The sequence below is a fragment of the Peromyscus maniculatus genome, chromosome 22 (genome assembly GCF_049852395.1).
Source record: "Peromyscus maniculatus bairdii isolate BWxNUB_F1_BW_parent chromosome 22, HU_Pman_BW_mat_3.1, whole genome shotgun sequence".
Taxonomy (NCBI): domain Eukaryota; kingdom Metazoa; phylum Chordata; class Mammalia; order Rodentia; family Cricetidae; genus Peromyscus; species Peromyscus maniculatus.
The window spans coordinates 687,715-707,017 of record NC_134873.1 but is presented as its reverse complement, the minus strand read 5'-3'; the positions used below and the strand labels follow the sequence as shown (position 1 = coordinate 707,017).

General features: G+C 42.2%; 2 protein-coding genes and 2 long non-coding RNA genes across 5 annotated transcripts in view; 2 read left to right on the top strand and 2 right to left on the bottom strand.

The window, feature by feature from the left end:
* The window catches only part of LOC143270293 (uncharacterized), a 539,180-nt gene that overhangs the window by 123,904 nt on the left and 395,973 nt on the right, over positions 1-19,303 (bottom strand). Inside the window, exon 51 of the mRNA XM_076559691.1 lies at positions 1,857-1,943. Coding sequence (XP_076415806.1) covers positions 1,857-1,943 — 87 coding nt within the window. The remainder of the gene's footprint in view (positions 1-1,856; positions 1,944-19,303) is intronic.
* LOC143270137 (uncharacterized) lies at positions 1,960-10,218 on the bottom strand. The gene is made up of 4 exons (XM_076558997.1): positions 9,686-10,218; positions 5,425-5,491; positions 3,949-4,035; positions 1,960-3,035 (listed from the first exon to the last, which is right to left on the bottom strand). Exons 1-4 carry the CDS (start codon positions 9,841-9,843, stop codon positions 2,871-2,873), a joined length of 477 nt encoding a protein of 158 aa, XP_076415112.1. The 5' UTR covers positions 9,844-10,218; the 3' UTR covers positions 1,960-2,870.
* Positions 9,950-15,974, top strand: LOC143270142 (uncharacterized). 2 transcript variants are annotated; one of them, XR_013047113.1, is made up of 3 exons: positions 10,097-10,243; positions 10,892-11,001; positions 15,079-15,974. It is a non-coding gene; the product is annotated as an uncharacterized LOC143270142 (long non-coding RNA). The 2 variants fall into 2 exon arrangements; XR_013047112.1 differs by lacking the exon at positions 15,079-15,974 and having other exon boundaries at positions 9,950-10,243; positions 10,892-12,232.
* On the top strand, positions 16,034-17,479 carry LOC143270147 (uncharacterized). The gene is made up of 2 exons (XR_013047119.1): positions 16,034-16,222; positions 17,212-17,479. It is a non-coding gene; the product is annotated as an uncharacterized LOC143270147 (long non-coding RNA).

Sequence of the window (19,303 nt, the reverse complement as noted above, 5' to 3'; positions counted from 1 at the left end):
GGAGACAGTTCCAGGTCCCCCAAGATGGTCTTGACGCTTGAGGACCTTATTGCACAGCCAATATGTTCCTCGCTCTTCTGCAAAGGAAAGGTAGAGGATGAACCTTCTCAGTTAAGGAAATCAATTCTTTTGTTTGGTCTGTATGTGAAGTGTGTGTGAGACCCAAAACCGTTATTTGCTTCGTTTTCAAATGAAGCCGTCTTCTGACACAAAAGAGGCTGTGCTGGGTTCCTTTAAATTATGAATACCAAAATTCAAAACAGAACAGGAGAAAAGTGTTTCACTCTCTTTTGCTCAGTTTCTTTGAGGTCGCCTGAGTTCTGGCATGTGATAGGTGGATCTGAGTTTCATTGCTGAAAGTAAAATGGGAACCATGTCTAATGATCTTTAACCGAGTATTTTCAACACATGGTAGTCAAGCAGTTTGCTGGTAATTGTGTTTTCTGGGATGGATCCCGGGTCATTATGCCTGCATGCAGAGTGATCTGCTGGCATTGGTGTGCTAGTGTATTGTATCAATTTCTTTTGTATTTTGTGGAGTGTGTGTGAGTGTGTATTAATGCTGATATATTTACATTCAAAGCATATATATTAAGGCCACCAAATGGCTAATGTCATACAGGCACTTGCCAGCATGACTGACACTTCCAATTGAACCCTGAGATTGAAATGGTGAGAGGATAGAAACAACTCCTAAAAATTATCCTTGCACCTGCACACTTCTGCTGTGGCAAACAGTTTCTTGCCTTTTCCCATTCACCAAATAAATTGAGAACAGGTTATCCTTGAACTCAAAGAGACCACTGTCCTCTGCATTATGAGTGCACAGATTAGAGGAGTGTACCAAAAAGACCACCTCCTATTCATGTTCTTCCTGCCTATAAGTTCTCTGCATTTCAATGTTTCATACCAGCAGGCTGATGAGGCCTAGGGAATAAAATTTTGGCAACCACCCTGAAAGCTGACTCATCGTTTATACTAAGGACATATTGGTCTTTGCTTATGAACAGGTGCATGAGAAACATATTGATGCTGGGGTCTGGAAAGATGACTCAGCAGGGTTTACCACTTTTTGCTGGGGCAGAGGCTCTGGCTTTGATTCACAGAACCAACATCTTGGCTGAGAACCTTCTGGAACTGCAGTGCCAGGGGATCCAAAGCGCCCCTGGATGTCAGTGGGCAGACCACAAACAGAGTGCACAGAAAGAATGCATTCAAAACATTTCCACCCCTAAAATAAATCCACTGAAGTCATACAAGAGTGTTTGGTAGGTTCCTGTTGACATTATCTACTGCATGATTCTCTAACGTTTACTCTCTTTATTTGTGTGTGGTTTCTTTTCTGATTCAAAGAGCTCCCTTTCTGATTTTTGTCTCCATAGTCTAATTTACTATCACATACCCATGAAAAGAGTGGTTCTCAACAGGTGGTTAGTGACCCATTTGGAAAACCTAAGACTGTCTTTCACGGGGTTCACCTAACACCTTCTGAAAACATAGATATAGACATGATAATTAATAAGACGTGAAAAATGACAGTTATCAAATAGCAAGGGAAAAAATTTCCTGTGCAGGTTCACCACAACATGAGATAGGTCATCAGATGGCCACACCCTTATGAAGGCTGAGAACTAGTGCCTTACAGGGTGATTAGATTGTGGGCTCCCAGAAGGGAGGATATGAAGGAGGTGAAGAAATGGGCCAGGCTGGCTTCCTCTTCTCTGACACTATTTGTAATACTGCAGACATAGGAACACAGAGATATCGTTCCTTACACAAACAAATATATTACATGTCAAATTAGTGGGAATTAAAGGTAAATATATTTCTTTTTCTTTGCAGCTATCAGTTATTACCTCATCTAGCAGAGACAGTTCCAGGTCCCCCAAGATGGTCTTGACGCTGGAGGACCTTATTGCACAGCCAATATGTTCCTCGCTCTTCTGCAAAGGAAAGGTAGAGGATGATTCTTCCCAGTTAAGGAAATCAATTCTTTTGTTTGGTCTGTATGTGAAGTGTGTGTGAGACCCAAAACCCTTATTTGCTTCGTTTTCAAATGAAGCCATCTTCTGACACAAAAGAGGCTGTGCTAGGTTCCTTTAAATTATGAATACCAAAATTCAAAACAGAACAGGAGAAAAGTGTTTCACTCTCTTTTGCTCAGTTTCTTTGAGGTTGCCTGAGTTCTGGCATGTGATAGGTGGATCTGAGTTTCATTGCTGGAAGTAAAATGGGAACCATGTCTAATGATCTTTAACCGAGTATTTTCAACACATGGTTCGTAGTCAAGCAGTTTGCTGGTAATTGTGTTTTCTGGGATGGATCCCGGGTCATTATGCCTGCATGCAGAGTGATCTGCTGGCATTGGTGTGCTAGTGTATTGTATCAATTTCTTTTGTATTTTGTGGAGTGTGTGTGAGTGTGTATTAATGCTGATATATTTACATTCAAAGCATATATATTAAGGCCACCAAATGGCTAATGTCATAAAGGCACTTGCCAGCATGACTGACACTTCCAATTGAACCCTGAGATTGAAATGGTGAGAGGATAGAAACAACTCCTAAAAATTATCCTTGCACCTGCACACTTCTGCTGTGGCAAACAGTTTCTTGCCTTTTCCCATTCACCAAATAAATTGAGAACAGTTTATCCTTGAACTCAAAGAGACCAGTGTCCTCTGCATTATGAGTGCACAGATTAGAGGAGTGTACCAACAAGACCACCTCCTATTCATGTTCTTCCTGCCTATAAGTTCTCTGCATTTCAATGTTTCATACCAGCAGGCTGATGAGGCCTAGGGTATAAAATTTTGGCAACCACCCTGAAAGCTGACTCATCGTTTATACTAAGGACATATTGGTCTTTGCTTATGAACAGGTGCATAAGAAACATATTGATTCTGGTGTCTGGAAAGATGACTCAGCAGGGTTTACCACTTTTTGCTGGGGCAGAGGCTCTGGCTTTGATTCACAGGACCAACATCTTGGCTGAGAACCTTCTGGAACTGCAGTGCCAGGGGATCCAAGGCGACCCTGGATGTCAGTGGGCAGACCACAAACAGAGTGCACAGAAAGAATGCATTCAAAGCATTTCCACCCCTAAAATAAATCCACTGAAGTCATACAAGAGTGTTTGGTAGGTTCCTGTTGACATTATCTACTGCATGATTCTCTAACGTTTACTCTCTTTATTTGTGTGTGGCGTCTTTTCTGATTCAAAGAGCTCCCTTTCTGATTTTTGTCTCCATAGTCTAATTTACTATCACATACCCATGAAAATAGTGGTTCTCAACAGGTGGTTAGTGACCCATTTGGAAAACCTAAGACTGTCTTTCACGGGGTTCACCTAACACCTTCTGAAAACATAGATATAGACATGATAATTCATAAGACGTGAAAAATGACAGTTATCAAATAGCAAGGGAAAAAATTTCCTGTGCAGGTTCACCACAACATGAGATAGGTCATCAGATGGACACACCCTTAGGAAGGTTGAGAACTAGAGGGTGAAATGCTTGTGTGTTTCCAGAAATGAGGGTATCAAGGTGGTGAAGAACATTTTATTTATTTATTTATTTATTTATTTATTTATTTATTTATTTATTTATTTGTTTGTTTGTTTTTTTGTTTTGGTTTTTCGAGACAGGGTTTCTTTGTGTAGCTTTGTGCCTTTTCCTGGAAATCACTTGCTAGTCCAGGCTCGCCTCTAAATCACAGAGATCTGCCTGGCTCTTCCTCCCGAGTGCTGGGATTAAAGGCTTGGGCCACCACTGCCCGGTGGTGAAGGACATTTTAAAAGCTTGGTTTCTCTCTCTGACACTATTTGCAATACTGCAGATATGGCGATGCAGAGGCATCATTCCTCTCACAAGCAAATATGTTACTTTTCATATTAGGTGCAATTATCAGTTAATAAATTTTTTTCTTTGTAATTTTCAGTTATTACCTTTTCCAGTGATGATAGGTTTATTTCAGTCTTCATCTTTTTCAAATTGCAGATGTTAGTAAAGTAAAATAGTTGTTTTTTGCTTTTCTGTAATAGAAATTTAGAGGTTTCACTTTCTTTGTTTTTTTCTGAATTTAATTCTTTTTTGTGTGTGTGTGTCCACACAAATTAAAACTCCTTTATTCCTGAAAGGTTCAGTGTATTGAATCATAAAATGTAGAAACTCTTACTTAAACCTGAAATATCTCAAAATATGCTCATCTATTTACAAATTACTACTTTGTCATCAAGTACTAACCTGTATTTATGCTAGCCAAGTATAAGAGAACATCATGAACTTAGAAACTTGACCTTGCCCTGTGGCTGAGACTACACTGAATTCCCAGTGTTTCAAAATTTCTGATCTTATATGAGATGATTATTAATTTTAATTGACCTCCTTTCATCAGTGTTTCTCTATCCTCGTGGGGAGTCCAAGGTGTGTATTATTTTTCATTTGTAAATAAACACTGATTTAATCACTAATGTGTGTTCTCCATATCATAGTACCCATGAAACAGCTTTTGTCCATTGATTCACATTCAGAAGTCATTAATATGCAACTTATGATTCACTCTAAGGCTCCAGGATACAATTAAACCAGTTTCCTTACCTCCAGCAGCTCACAGTGATAAAGTCGCTTTAATATGAATAGATCAATATCTAATTAAAACCCACCACTATTTTAAATGTTCAAATGTGGCACAGAGAATGTAAGGGTCTATTATTTTAAAACACAAAACAAAAATTCCAGACATTAAAATGTTACTATATGGTAATTGAATCTTCGCTTCTAGAACTGCTGGCTATTTGGGGAATACAAACCTATTATGTAAGTAAAGGAAGACTTTTCCACATACTCCTAGGGAATCAAAGAAAAAAACATGCTATAATCTCTTCATAATGAACAATTTGGATGAACAGATTACAAGTGGCTAAATTTCCACAAGTTCCTGCTAGTGTAAATAAGAAGCAAAGACAGAAAAGAGGAGATGCTCTCACATGTGATCCTGAAGTAGGAGTGTCCATAGGAAGATAAAAGCTGCCTGCACTTATGCCAAAGGTAAAGGCACCTGGGCAATTCCTAGAAACTGAAATCACTGGACCTATTAAAATGTATTCAGGTGTATTAACACAGTCATGTTTTAAAATCACTCTAAGGTGTATTTGTATCTGCAAACCATCCTTGGTCAAACATGAAGCATGTATTATGTGAGGACTGTTCTCAATCTTCCACTCACTGTGTTTCCAGTCCATTTCTTTATTGGGCCACCACTATCTGCAAGGACTTATTACTCACAATTTATAGAAATGACAATTCACACCAACAGAATGTTTTTCTCTGGCCAAATTTCCATGCAAAACTGTGATAGGTAAACTATTGCTGCATTTTAACAAAATTCATATGAAAATGAATTTCACAAAGGATCACTTTACCGTAACAACATACGTAGTGTCTTCTTTCCCTGGTGTGGATGCAGGGCCGTCAGGTTTTTCAGAGAGCCTTCAGAATAAAAACATGCTATAATGAGTTGGTTTGGTCCTTTGATCAACTCTGTTGAAAGATTGGTTACCTGTATATTAAGTGACATTTTTGCATTTATGTAATGCAACCTTGACCTGTGTTTTATGGAGTTTTTTTTTCTGGTTGCTTTTGGGAGTTTCAACTTAATCTATAAAACATTCAGTTAAGACTTACTTCTATTTTAAAATAAAAGTTAAAACAGTCGATGGCTTGGGAGATAGCTCAGTCAATAAGAGTGTTTGCTGCCCACACACAACAGCCGGAGTTTGAATCTTCAGCAACCACATAAAAGTCTTGGCATGGACGTATGCACTTGTAACCCCAGTACTGTGGGTGGGATTTACAGGGTATCATTTGGGCTTGGTGGCTGATAGCTGCTCCAGGTTAAGTCACAGACCTTATGTCAAGTAGATAAGCTAGAGAATGACACAAAACACTGATATCCTCCTCTTCCCTTCATGACTGCACAGACACATGCATCACATGCAACATCCACATATTCAGACACACTAGAGGGAGGATGGTGGTTTTTGCACACACTTTGTTCTGATGGTTGCAGTAACTGATGGCTTTGTGTTTGTGTGCTCAAAGCACCTTGTGCTCCTATTTCATTCTTCTTCCTCTACCCCTAAGGCACCATGACCCCTTTCTTGTCAAGAAACTTTTTAGGCAGTTCCTTGAGTCTCATGCTCTCTCCCAAGAAGTTGGTTTGGTAGAACACGAAATATACCCTATCTCTAAGCATCAAGCTGCCAACAATCACAGAAGTCACTGCATTTGGGGTGCTTTGAAGTTGTTTTTTCACCACCACCACCACCACACAGGCATGCACACAGGGACAAGGAAGAGGGCTTCTTCCACATCCTTTGCTTTAATGGCTGCTGTAAGTATATTTTACAGTTGCACATGTATATGACCAGTTCAATTATTACTCCTGGTTCATCCCTCCTCTCCTGAACCTATAGCACACAGTCTCTTCTCTGTTCTCCCAAGAGATGGACATGGTGGAACAGGAAAGCAACCCTTGTCTTTACTCTCTCCAGCCAACATATTTTTGACAGTCTATAGATGGCATTGTATTTGTTGTTGTTGTAGTTACCTGTTTTCTAGTAGACACCAAACCATCACCAAATATTGCCTTGTAATGTTAAGTCACAGCCTGTTCTAAAACTCATGGGAGGGGAGCACCGTCTCTCCATCTCCTTTCTTTACTGGCTATGGCTAAGCTCTAGGTGCCTGGGGTTTGTAGTTGGTGAATGCTGATGCAATAGCTGTGTTTTTCTTGCTTCTATGTTGGGCTTCATTCAGTTGTGGGAAACTTCTCTACAGAACCATGTTCAAAGGCTACTGCTGATGGGAACCCAGCAAAGCCCAAAAACTTGAGTCTCAGTTCTTTATACTCATTGTGGATAACTGTCTCTAACCATGATAGCTGTTTCAGGAGTGTGGGTAAACAGACTCATATCTGACCAACACAGCATGAAGACATTTCAGACAGGACAGGAAAAAAAAAATAAAAGAATAGGGCCGGGCCTTGGTGGCGCACGCCTTTAATCCCAGCACTCGGGAGGCAGAGCCAGGTGGATCTCTGTGAGTTCGAGGCCAGCCTGGGCTACCAAGTGAGCTCCAGGAAAGGCGCAAAGCTACACAGAGAAACCCTGTCTCAAAAAATCAAAAAAAAAAAAGAATAGGATCTGGTAATAGAATTTCATTGTCATGATTTCCCAAAAGCCATTTAAAGCAGAATGAGTGATCAAAGAGTCAACATGATTTTCAAAAACTATGCTGAACATAGCATTTTAAAGGAAAACATATAAGAAACAATAAAAATACTGGAATGTTTACCAATTTCACACAGAATTCTACCTACTCTGAAGACACAATTTTTTATTCAAATATGTTTACAATATTTTAAAACTATATTCCCCAAGATGGGCTTGAACTTGGTAATCCTCCCAGTAGGCAGGATTGCAGGTCAGTGTCACTGCCTACCTTACTCTTTATTTCACATTTTAGCATTGCTAAAATCTCTGCCATGATATTTTATGACTATAATAGGCAATATTTTTAACTTTGCCACTATACAAAATAAAAGGTTATCATGCAGTCCACTGTGCCTTACATAAAATGATATATGATACAATCCACAGGCCCATGGCAATTCTACAGGTCACATGTATCTATGTAAATTTTAGCTCTTAAAACTATGAAAGGCAAACAAGATGAAAATAGCAGTAACAAAAATCTAAATCCTCAGTCATTGATACTTTGATTTTTTTCACTTCTCAATGCCCAAAAGTAATATTTCTATATTTGCTGCCAACAGGCACACAGCCTAGTCCTCAGACAATAGACATAGTGTCCCTGATAATCCAGACACCAAATGGTAGCAAAGCAAGCCATAGTGCTTTGCCTGGAACCCCCAATGTGTCCAACACATCAAAATTGAGCAAATATCTCTATAAGGAGATAACCCACTGTATCATAGCTCCCTTGCTTTGATTTTCATAAAGCTTTAAGCCAAAAGAAAATCAGGATTCAAATGAGCATGGGTCTTTGTATTCACTATTTAAATGTATAGAATGTAAGGAAAGCTGACTGTGCAGATAAACATAAACATTTTAAGAATGAGAGGGTCTTGAGAGATAGTAGAATGTGTATGCTGTATAGGAGATGTCTAAGTTCCATGTGGGGAATAAATGGATTGACAGAATGGATAAATACAGTTGGAAAGTTCAGTGTTTTAAAAGAATGTGTTTGTTAAGCAAAGCATATTTTGAAAATATAATTTATTGTTCTATTATTTGTATAAAGCTCACATTTTGAAGACTAAGTAACCACTCAGAACTACAGAGATTACCAAGAAGCATACGGGCTATGGAAAAATCTGTTGAGTGTCCCTGGTTCCCCTTTAGAACATAGTGTGAAATTAGAAATAGAAAACAAGGGCTGGGGATGATTGGAAGAGCTCAGTTGGTAAAGTTCTTGCCAGGCAAGCCTGAGGGCCTGAGTTCAGAACTCCCAACACCTTGAAAATCTAGTGCTGGGGATGTGGATACAGGAGGATCCCCAAAGCTTGTTTGCCTGCAAGTTAAGCTGAATCAGTATACTGCAAGACAATAAATCACACCTAGTAGGGATTTGAGTGAGAGAACCTGCCTCAAAAAATGAGTAGGGACCACAAGGTGGTTCATCAGGTGGTGGGACCTGCCAGCAGACCTGATGGCCTGAGTTCAACCCCCAGAACCCACAATATGGCAGAATACAACTCTCAAATATAGCTTTCTTCTGACCTTCACATACTTAACTGCAGGTGTATGGGATATATGTGCACACACACATACCACTCTGTTAATGAGATGAAAAGCAACTGAGGAAGATAATGTCAACCTATAGCCTTCACATATGTACCAACACACATACAACATGTACTCAAAGGAGTGGGGGTCAGAGTCATAGTTCCAACTGAAAATTTCCTTATATGATCCCTCAGCAAACAGGGATCCCACTAATGTAAGATTTCTTAGTGATTCTTTGGGGGGGGGGCTTAAAGTTGACATTTTATGTAAAAATTTATCTCATGTTACAGTTTTCTGTGTTGTATATAACATAGTATTAAAAAATATCCGTTATGGGCTGGAGAGACGGCTTTGTGTTTACAAACTCTAGTTTTGCTTGTAGAGGACCTGGGTTTGATTTCTAGCACTGACAACTGTCCGTAACTCCCGTTCCAGGGGATCCAACACGTTCTTTTGCACGTGGTGCATTGGAAATACATGCAGGCAAAACACTCATATACATAAATCTAAAAAAAATTAAGTATACACATAAAAATAAAATGTATGTAGTTTCATTAGCTAAATCACTTTAAAGCACCCAATAAAGTGCTCTAAAAGAGACAATGTAAAAGGATTTGTAAACTAACTGAAGTTCTTTGTTTTGCTTCTCTTAAAAAAGGCCTAGGAGTTACCCTTCCAAGTTGGGCAGGTCCCAGATGCCTGGAAGCCTAAAGCAGGCACAAACCCCACTGGGCTCAGTGAAAGAAGAGCCTAAGCATGACCTCTCCCCTCCCTCAGGTTACAGTCCTGGAAGGTGTGTTTCTCCTTAGTTGCCTTGACTGTCACCAACAGTTCCTGTCCCTCCTGTCCCTCTCCCCTCTCCAGGTCCCATTACCTGCTCCTTGTGTCCTGGCCATTCACGAGGGGAAATTTGCTTCGTCGTTTGCGACAACAGCACCCATGACCCAGGCATGAGGGCCACAGGCAGGTGTACCAGCGAGCCCGCTTTGGGGCTTGAATACTAAGGGCATCTGGGTCAATGTCTTCCTGCATGTTCAGCCCTAAGGCTGTGCAGGCCCTCCCTGCCTCCCCCCCCCGCCCCGCCCTTTTACCCACCCGCACCCTCACAAACCCTACAGTAAAAAATAGAACACTGGTAGAATACAAATTTAAAACACTGGTAAATTTTCGCCACTGACACACAGGACCGTCCTGCAAGCGCAGATCCTTGGTTCAGTGTGAGCCAAACTCGGCTTTACCCTTAGCAACACAGCTACCCTGGCATTGTGATGCGCTGTGAGCACACAATGGTGCTCAGCAGTTGTGAACCCCGTGCACGTGCTCTGCGCATGCCCATGTCAGACTCCAGTGACGAAAGCCTACCATGCTCAGAGCATGTGCAAAGCACTGTCAATTGGAATTTTGGAGTAGAGCTACCTGCAGAGCTTCCAAGGCAAAACACTGGGGGAGTTGGTTGGTGGGTCAGGTCCTTAGAGTCCTGCAGCCATGAGAAAATACCTCCCTAAGACTGGCCTGATGGAGATAGAAAAAAATCCATCAGGATTGGGCCAAACCAGATCCAAAAAGACAAATACTGGTTTTGATTTTTTTTTTCTTTTAAAAGTTCTGATATGAGAACTACAATCTGAATAACCACAGAGGTTTGGTACTTGGTAAGGGAGAAGAAGGGAGGAGAGTATCTCTCAAGGAAGGGAATAGTCTATAGTGTTATGAAAATATAAGTGAACACTAGATTAGGAAGGTTTAATTAGAGGAAGATGGGAGAGAAGGATAAAGGAGGGAATATGAGCAGGGACAATCAACACTGCAGACCCTTTGAAAAACTATATGGGAACTGACTACCCCAGAAGCTTCCTATACATAAGTGAAAGGAATCTAAACGGGCTCAAAACATAATAGGTTTGACAAGGCTCCAATTAGACATCTTATGCCGCTATCTTAAACCTCCTGTGCCAGGAACAATGTACAGCCTGTTGAGTCCTTAACCAAAGGGACCCACAGAACCCTCCAAATAGCACAGGGTATTTCCAAGTCTGTTGGTGTCTCTGCACAACCTGATGTTAAGGTCTTGTTTCTGAAGGTAACACTTCTGTCATTGAACATGGAGAAATTCAGCTGACGTCTAACTAGATTCTTCACCTACTAACCAGAGTTCCTGGTACTGGAAGGCAGTCTGTACTGGAGAGAAAGGTAATCCTCAATATCTCTCAGCTACAAACCCTGGGACCCACAACAGCACCCACATGGAGCTCACAACCATCTGTAAATGCAGTTCTAGGGAATCCACCATCCTCTTGTATCTTCACAGGCAGCAGACATACATACAATGTACAATATGCATGCAGGCAAACATAGTACACATGAAATAAATATAATCTTTAAATAATAATGTAATGCACTTATCTAGTAAGTTCACTCTATTAAAGTATACAATCCAGTAGGGTTTTCTTAGTATGTTCTTAAAAGTATGCATTCATCACCCTGTTTGATTTTAAAATATTTTTGTCATTGGAGAAGAAACCATTTATTCACTAGTAGTTACTCTTCACTCCTCCAGACTCTACCCCCTATCAGCTACCAATCTAACTTCCTGCTTCAGGTTTCTCACTCTGGGTGTTTAATAGAAATCAAACCAGCTAATAGGGAACTATCCCATTCTTCTGTCATTTTGCTTCTTTCACTGAGTTTAATGTCTGTGATGTTTATTCATGTTATAGGATGTAGCAGTACTCTACCCCTTTTCAGGGCTAGATACTTGACCATTGTATTAACACAGCACCCTTTGTTTACCCATTCATCAAGCAGTAGTTATCTGGGGTTTCTACCTTTTCTCTATTATAAATGCTGTGCATACTCTGGTGCTAGTGGCTGCATCATTGTATAGCTATACTTCCAGCAGTTATGTAGCAGGTTCCTGTACCTTGGTTCCTCCACTCTCTCTTATGAGCCCCAGCACCTGTACATGCTAGACAAGTGCACTACCCCTAACCTCGATCCTCAGCATGCAACATGTACACTTCAAAGTTTCCTTTTTTCCCATTATTTTACAGTGATTACATGTTGAAGAGACAAATTAAATGAAAGCAAAATGCTAGCAAAATTAATTTCACTTGCTTAGTTTTACATTTAAGGTAATTTGTAAAGGTATTCAAAATTCAGAATATGCAGCCAGAAGTGGTGATACATTTCCTATAATCCTAGCATTCAGTGGGTGGATGCAGGAGCATCTGTCCAAGGCCATCTTCACTTAAATGAGACCAGCCAGGGACACATGAGATCCTGTCCTAAAAAACAAAATAATAACAAAAAAAAAAAACAAAAACAAACAAACAAAAACAAAAAACCCACAAATTAACCCACCAATGAGCATATAGTTGACTTTGTATCTCTAATAATTAGAGGTGGCATGCAGTTTTGTAGTATAGAGAATGCTTAAGATTCCAGCTTAGAGAGATGTTGAGACCATGGTTGGAGGAAGCACAGAAACAAATAGCCAAACTAGTGGAAATGCATGAACGGAGAACCAATGGTGGAGGAACCCCCATGGAACTGGACCAGGCCCTCTGGATAAGTGAGACAGTTGATTAGCTTGATCTGTTTGGGAGGGCCCCAGGCAGTAGAGCCAGGACCTGTCCTTGGTGCATGGGTTGACTTTTTGGAGCCTGGGGCCTATGCTGAGGCACTTTGCTCAGCCTTGGTGTAAGGGGAGGAGGGGACTGGACCTGCCTTGGCTGAGTCTGCCAGGCTGGGCTGACTCACCAGGGGAGACCTTGCCTTGGAGGAGGTGGGAGTGTGGAGTCAATTGGGAGGGGAGGACTGAGAGGTGGGAGGAGGGAAGATGGGGGAATCCGTGGCTGATATGTGAAATTAAGTTAATTATAAAATAAAAATACTATAAAAAAGATTCACGCTTACTCTGAGTCACAACAGAACCCACCCTACTTGTTAACCACCCCCTGCCATTTATCTATTCAGAGGCTGCTTTTTGCCTCTGCTTGGCTTCAAACTGGGGGTGAGAGTATAATGAGATGTCTGAAAGGCCCACCCTATGCAAAAAGTAAATCAGGCAAAGAATTTGTATGTGTGGCAAGCCTATTTTCCGAGGCCCTCCCACTGTCTCCCCACCCTCTCACAACCCTTTCCAGGAAAAGATCAAACATCACCATGTATAGCTTCTCAGTGAGTATTTAGTTTGGCGATCTGTATTATCTTGGACATTTTTGATGGATTCACCACAACAATCCCCCATGGTTGGGCATGTTTACACAAACCTGGCAGACCTAGACACTTCTGCCTAGCCAGTTCCAGGTCAAAATAGCCATTTCCGGGTCAAGGCGTCTCCCGTGACCAGGATCCTGTGACTTTTCATGGTTGCATAAGAGCACACAATGCCCATGCATGGAGTAGTTACATTGACCTGAGTACGCACATGAGCCACCCAGCCTTTATGAGCCTACGCCATATTCCCAGCTCCTCCTCCTCCTCCTCCTCCTCCTCCTCCTCCTCTTCTTCTTTTCTCCATACAGGTGTCTCTTCCACAAGCCTGAGCACTTGTCTGTCCCTTTTATCTTAATAAAAGTCTTGTTAGTGGATTCTGTCGTGTTTAGTGACATTTCCTCGCAGGGTAGGAGCGCTGCAAAATAACTAACATCTGGTGCTGAAACCCGGGACTGCTTCACACAAACCAGGGACTCTGCTCTGTTCATGACAGACCACTCTCTATTTTGCCTGGCCGCACTAAACTACATCCAACACTGCTTCTCTGATTGGAGAGCCCCCCTCTTTTTGGCCAGCGTAAATGGTTTCCTGAATCTGTAAGAATGACTGTTGAGCATCCAGCAGCTCACTAAGTATTCTTGAAACCGGGTGAACCCCTGGCCATGGTCTTTATTGGCTACAGTGGGCCCCTATCACAGGCCTAAATTTCTAGCCATCTCCCATGTCTGCAGCCTGAGATATTCCTCACAGTGGGACCACCGCCACTGGGTGCGTCCTGGGGACCGCATGAAGGAGACATGTTCTTCCGGCTTGATGAAGCGGTAGATGCTGTCCAGATTCCTGGGGAATCCTTGCCTCACGTGGTGGTACCCCACTTCTCTGGCTGACCAGCCAATTAGCGGCCTGTGCCTGGTATCCGTCCTTGGCTTTGGGGACACCTGGGGCCTTGGCTCTGGATCACGTTTGTTTTTTTATTTTATTTTTTTTTTATTTTCCTGGCTCTCTGCTGCAGACATGGGAAACAAGGCTTTCAACCCTATAAGTCCTTCCTCTCCATTAGGCTGTCTTCTTGAAGCTTTAAAACCTCTCAGGTTAATGCCTTACACAAAGATTCCTAAGCTGATCCGTCTCTGTACTAAGAAATGGCCCAAATATACTTTAAAAAACAAGAAAAAGTGGCCGCCGAGCAGCTCCTTAGATCCTGATATTTTAAGGGAGTTATCTAATTTTTGTCAGGAAGCAGACAAATGGAAAGAGTTGCTTTCTTCTTTCTCAATGCTAAACCGTCTTTTCTGGATTCCTTCTCTCCTGCTCATATATTCCTAGCTATGCCTAAAACGGTAAGAGCACCACAAAATAACTAACAATTTTTGTTCTCTATTTAATCTCAAGGGCCACAATGAAAAATGGAGAGTGGAGCCCCGGAAGGAGGCAAAAGGCCATATAGGAATTCAAGTTTACAACCCAGACCCAACACCCTGGTTCCATCCCAGATTTTCCCACAAGCCCTGTTTCTGTTTCTGGAAGAACTGACACTGTGGTCCTTTTCCATCTTCTACTTGCCTTAGGGTGGAAAAGGTGACCTGGGTGTGATGGGCTTGGCGGGGTCAAGAGGACCAATGGGCACTGAGTTCAGTGTGTGGTCCAGAGGGACATTCCCAGGCCCTCTCACTAAGACTGGGGAGCAGCAGTTGTCCACAAAGATGGGGAGGGCAGGACTGGAGGACTGTCACCCTGTGCTGGGGAGTCAGGCCTTTGGGGGACATCATGCCCTGGGCTACAGGGACACAGGGATCATGTTCCTGTTGTTCTCTTTGGCTATCAGGGTTTTGCCTCTGGATTAGGCTTTTGAGGGCTGAGAAAAGCTACATTGTTTTTAAGCCTTGTATAAACACAAACCCCCAGGACATCTTCCTGTTTACTACTGCATGCCCCTTAAAACTCACAGTAGAGTCCAGAGACCTAAGCAGCACATTCAGGAGTCCTTCCATTCTTACTGCACACCCAGCTGTCTTGGAGGCTGATTATAAGCAGTCTGCTTTCTTTTAGGGCTTCCCAGGATCCAGAGTAGAAAAGGTCAATCCTTGTCTCTCCTGCCAGACCAGATCCTAGAGTTGGTGGTGGGTAGCATCCCAGATTTTGGTCTGGGTACATTACTGGAGTTGGAGGTGAGTAGAAGACAGGCCCAGCTCTCTCTTGAGATATCAACTGCAGCCATCATTCCTGGCTACTCCTCTGTCTTTCCAGAGACTGATTTTTGGGCTGAGAGAGAAGAGCAGGTCTCCTGAGGCAGGGCAATTCTGGTATAAAGGACCACCCAGTGAGGTTCCTGTTCCTCACAGGGAGTAGGGAAACAAATGAGAGCCAGGTAGGGAGTCATCCTCAGTCATCATAGGGGTGCAGGAAGAGAGGACTTAGCCTAAGGCCAGGTTTCTATCACACAGCCTTCCCTTCTACCAAAATAAGACAAACACCAACAAGCACCTGCAGACACATGCCCTGTGTGATGAGGGGATCTGAGAGTCAGGACTTTCTTTGTTTCCTTTTACTACCTAACTTGAAGAGATCTTAGGGGTGCCAGGCAGTGGTGGTGTACACCTTTAATCCCAGCACAAGGGAGGCAGAGCCAGTCAGATTTCTGTGAGTTCCAGGCCAGCCTGGACTACACAGCAAAAGTCAGGACAGGCACCAAAACTACATGGAGAAACCCTGTCTTGAAAAACAAAACAAACAAACAAACAAAACAACAACAAAAATCAAAAGAAAAAAAAAGACTTAGTGGGTCTAACCAGAAAGCAAGCTACATAATATCTGAGCCTGGAGCTTTGCAAAAATGAGGGAGTTGGCCTAGGATATATCAGTTTGACATGCTCCTCCCTAACTACCCCTCACCACACACACAGAGAAGTACAATATTAGTGCATTGACCCTCTCTTTTGGTTTTCTCCTAGGGATCCAGAGGTGAAAGGGGTGACTAGGATCACAAAGGAGAAAAATTAATGGCAAATCTGTACAAGTGATGTGCTGCAATAGAAGTGGGAGCTCCCCCACCTGTGGATTGAGGGATAGTCATCATAAAAATGGCTGACCAAATGTATCCACAGCCAGTTCCAAGTGGCATTTCAAAACAGTCACAGTATTTGTTGTTCTTTCACAGGGTTTCCCTGGATTTCCTGGAGTGCTGGGGCAGAAAGTAAGTGTCTAGAAGTAGAGATGACAGACTTAGGTCCACCAAACAGCAAATGGAGCCTCCTTTTGGTCCTTCAGGCAGAATCATTGATTTTTACCAGAAATTAAAGTTTAAGTGGAAACTATTTAATGCTATCCATTTCAAATCCATAGGAGGAAAAATATTCTAATGAAAGTGATTTTTTGAATAATATTAAGATTGTCTTACCTTTGAGGCCACCATTAATGAACAAGAAATTTAAGGAATATCATGTGATAACATATCCATTTTGAAATTGACAAAAATTTTTTTAGAAGTAATATCAGGAACAAATTTATTTTTTCTTTTTATTTATTATTCTTTCATACAACTCATCCCAACATAATTTTCCCTCCCTCCATTCCCACTCTCATGCTCCTATACCTCGGTTCTTCCCACTTCCTCACCACATCCCCCTTTTCTCCCAGATCTGTTACTCCTCTGTTTCCCTTCAGAAAATAGAAGGCTACTCAGGTATATCAACCAAACATTTCATAACAAATGCAATAAGACTAGGCGGAAGCCCTAAAGTTCAGGCTGGACAAGGCAACTGAGTAGGAGGAAAGGGGGCCCCAAAACAGTTGAAAGAATCAGGCACACTAACATGCACACTGTTAGGAGTTCCACAAAAGTGCCCAAGCCAAAAACTCATAGCATATATGCAGAGGACTTAGCAGAGATCCATGCAGGCTTTGCGATTGCTGCTTCAGTTTCTGTGAACCACTATGACTCCTCCTTAGTTGATTTTGTGGGCCATGTTCTCCTGGTGTCCTTGACCCTCTCGTTCCTGGGATCCTTTCTCTACCTGTTCTTCAGGGTTCCATGAGCTCTGCCTAATGATTTGGCATGGAAATCTGCATCTGCATCCATCAGCTGCTGGAAAAAGCCACTCCGATGATGAGTGGGATAGGCACTGACCTATGAGTATAGCAGAATGTTGTGAGGAAGAGTTTCACATTTTTGTTCTATTCTAGGTCTCTGAGTGACCCAGCTTCTGGTTCCAGGTCATGCCTGCCTGAAGACCAGACAAACACCCCCTGTCCAACCCTAGGCCATACCTGCCAGAAGACCAGGTGGGCCAGCTGCCTGTGGATCTCCCTCTGTAATTAATTTTGAACTCTAATTTGATAATCTCTTATATAAATTGCTACAATACTACAAAAGGTACAGCACATATTCCAGTAGAAACACAATAAAAACATAAAATATTTTATTATATGCCAGGAAAAGCAATGGAAACAATGGTGGCTGTGTCCTGACTGTTTTTTTTTTTAAATCAACTTGACACAAGTTAGAGATACATATGACCGGGGAATCCATGACTGAGAAAATCCCTCCCAAGTCTGGCCTGTAATAAAGCATATAAGACATTTCTTTAATTAGTGATTAATGTGCACAAGGTTATGCAGGTTTCTGTGAATGTTTGAAGCTGACTATGCTTAGAGCATGTCCAACAGGAGAGCTTCCTCCTCCTATTAGTTCAACACCACAATGGTTTGTTTTCTCTAGCCTTTTATGAATGCTTGAGGAAAAGAACAGGAACCTTCTTACCTTCCTTCAACCTGTAGGATATCTGAGAACAATTTCAACTTAGCTTTAACCTTTGCCTCTCTGTTTGTTTACAATTGAGACATTTTTTCTCTGTGGGACAATCCTGGCTGTTCTGGAATTTGTTTTGTAGACCAGGCTGGCCTTGAACACACAGACATCCACCTGCCTCTGCCTCCCAAGTGCTGAGATTGAAGGTGTGTGACACTAAGGCTTCATGCACCTTAGCCTCTTTAGGACTTTCTATAACAGAATAAAGAAAAGATCCCCTCTCCTAAGCTTCACGAGCGTGCTTTGAATTGAGAGTAAGATTTTGAGAGGGAGCTGCCTCGTCCCTGGTAGAGAATTCCTCATTCTATTTAGCCTTGTGGGCAGTGAGGAAGTAATTAATCATATCCTCATCTAATACTCTATTTTTTATTTTCTATTCTTTTGAACTTTTGTTGATTCTTTGTGGATTTCATTTCATACATTCAGAGCCTACATTTTTCCACATCTCCTCACATCTGCCCTCTGCTTTTGCAACCTCCCTCACAAATCATAACCAAATTTAAAATTAAAAAACAAAACAAAACAAAACAAAAAACCCAAACAAACAAAACAAAGAAACAAGACAAAACAAAAGCAAAATCAGCCAAAAAAGAAAAATCTGGTGGAAGTTGTAGTGTGGTCCTTTGAGGCACAGTTTACCCTTTAGTCCATTCATGTTTACTTGCAAGTGTTCATTGCCATGAGTCATTGTTCTAGCTCCAGGCCAATGGTTTCTGCTACACCATGGATAATGAGGCTCAGTGGGGCTCCTCATGTATATACTGTTATCCTGTGTCGTGGAGATCCTGCTATTTTGGATCTCTATGTTCATCCTCTTCACATGCTCCAACAGTTCATAAATGATTTGGATGTCGGGTTGGGTTAACTCATAGCCCTGATTCTGGGCCTGGATGGTAGCTGGGCTAATCAGTTCTCTAGCTTTCCCTCATCATCTCTACCTGGAAGAGCTACCCAGCACTGTCTTGCCTAGCTCACCAAAGGCACCTGTAGCAAGGAGCAGGGCCAGTTCTCCTGTTCAAGGCCCTGACACTGAAGTCTCCCTCATTCATTTTGCCAGGGCCAGCTCTATTTTTTTTTTGCCAGGGCAAGGTGCAGGGCCCTGTTTCCTGATTGCTGTAGGGAGCATGAAAAGGGGTGCTGGGTCCACACTCATGCTCTTATGCACTCAGGACTGGGTCACCTGTGACCTCAATAACATGGTCATCTCTAGTGTGCTGCCCAAGAGGAGTGTAGGTCCCACTCCCCTGTGTGCTATTTCTGGTGTAGGGAAGGGCTAGTTTTCTCACTCTTGCATTCCCAGGGCCAGCTCTCTCACCTGCCATTGGTAGCAAGGGACAAAGGGGAAGGACATCTTTCCCTTCCCCATGCCAACACATGGAAGATGGGGGTGGGGAAGGGGCCAGCTCTGTTGCTCCCATATCTTAGGCCTGACTCACCTGCATCTACAACAGAGGCAGCTCTATTGTG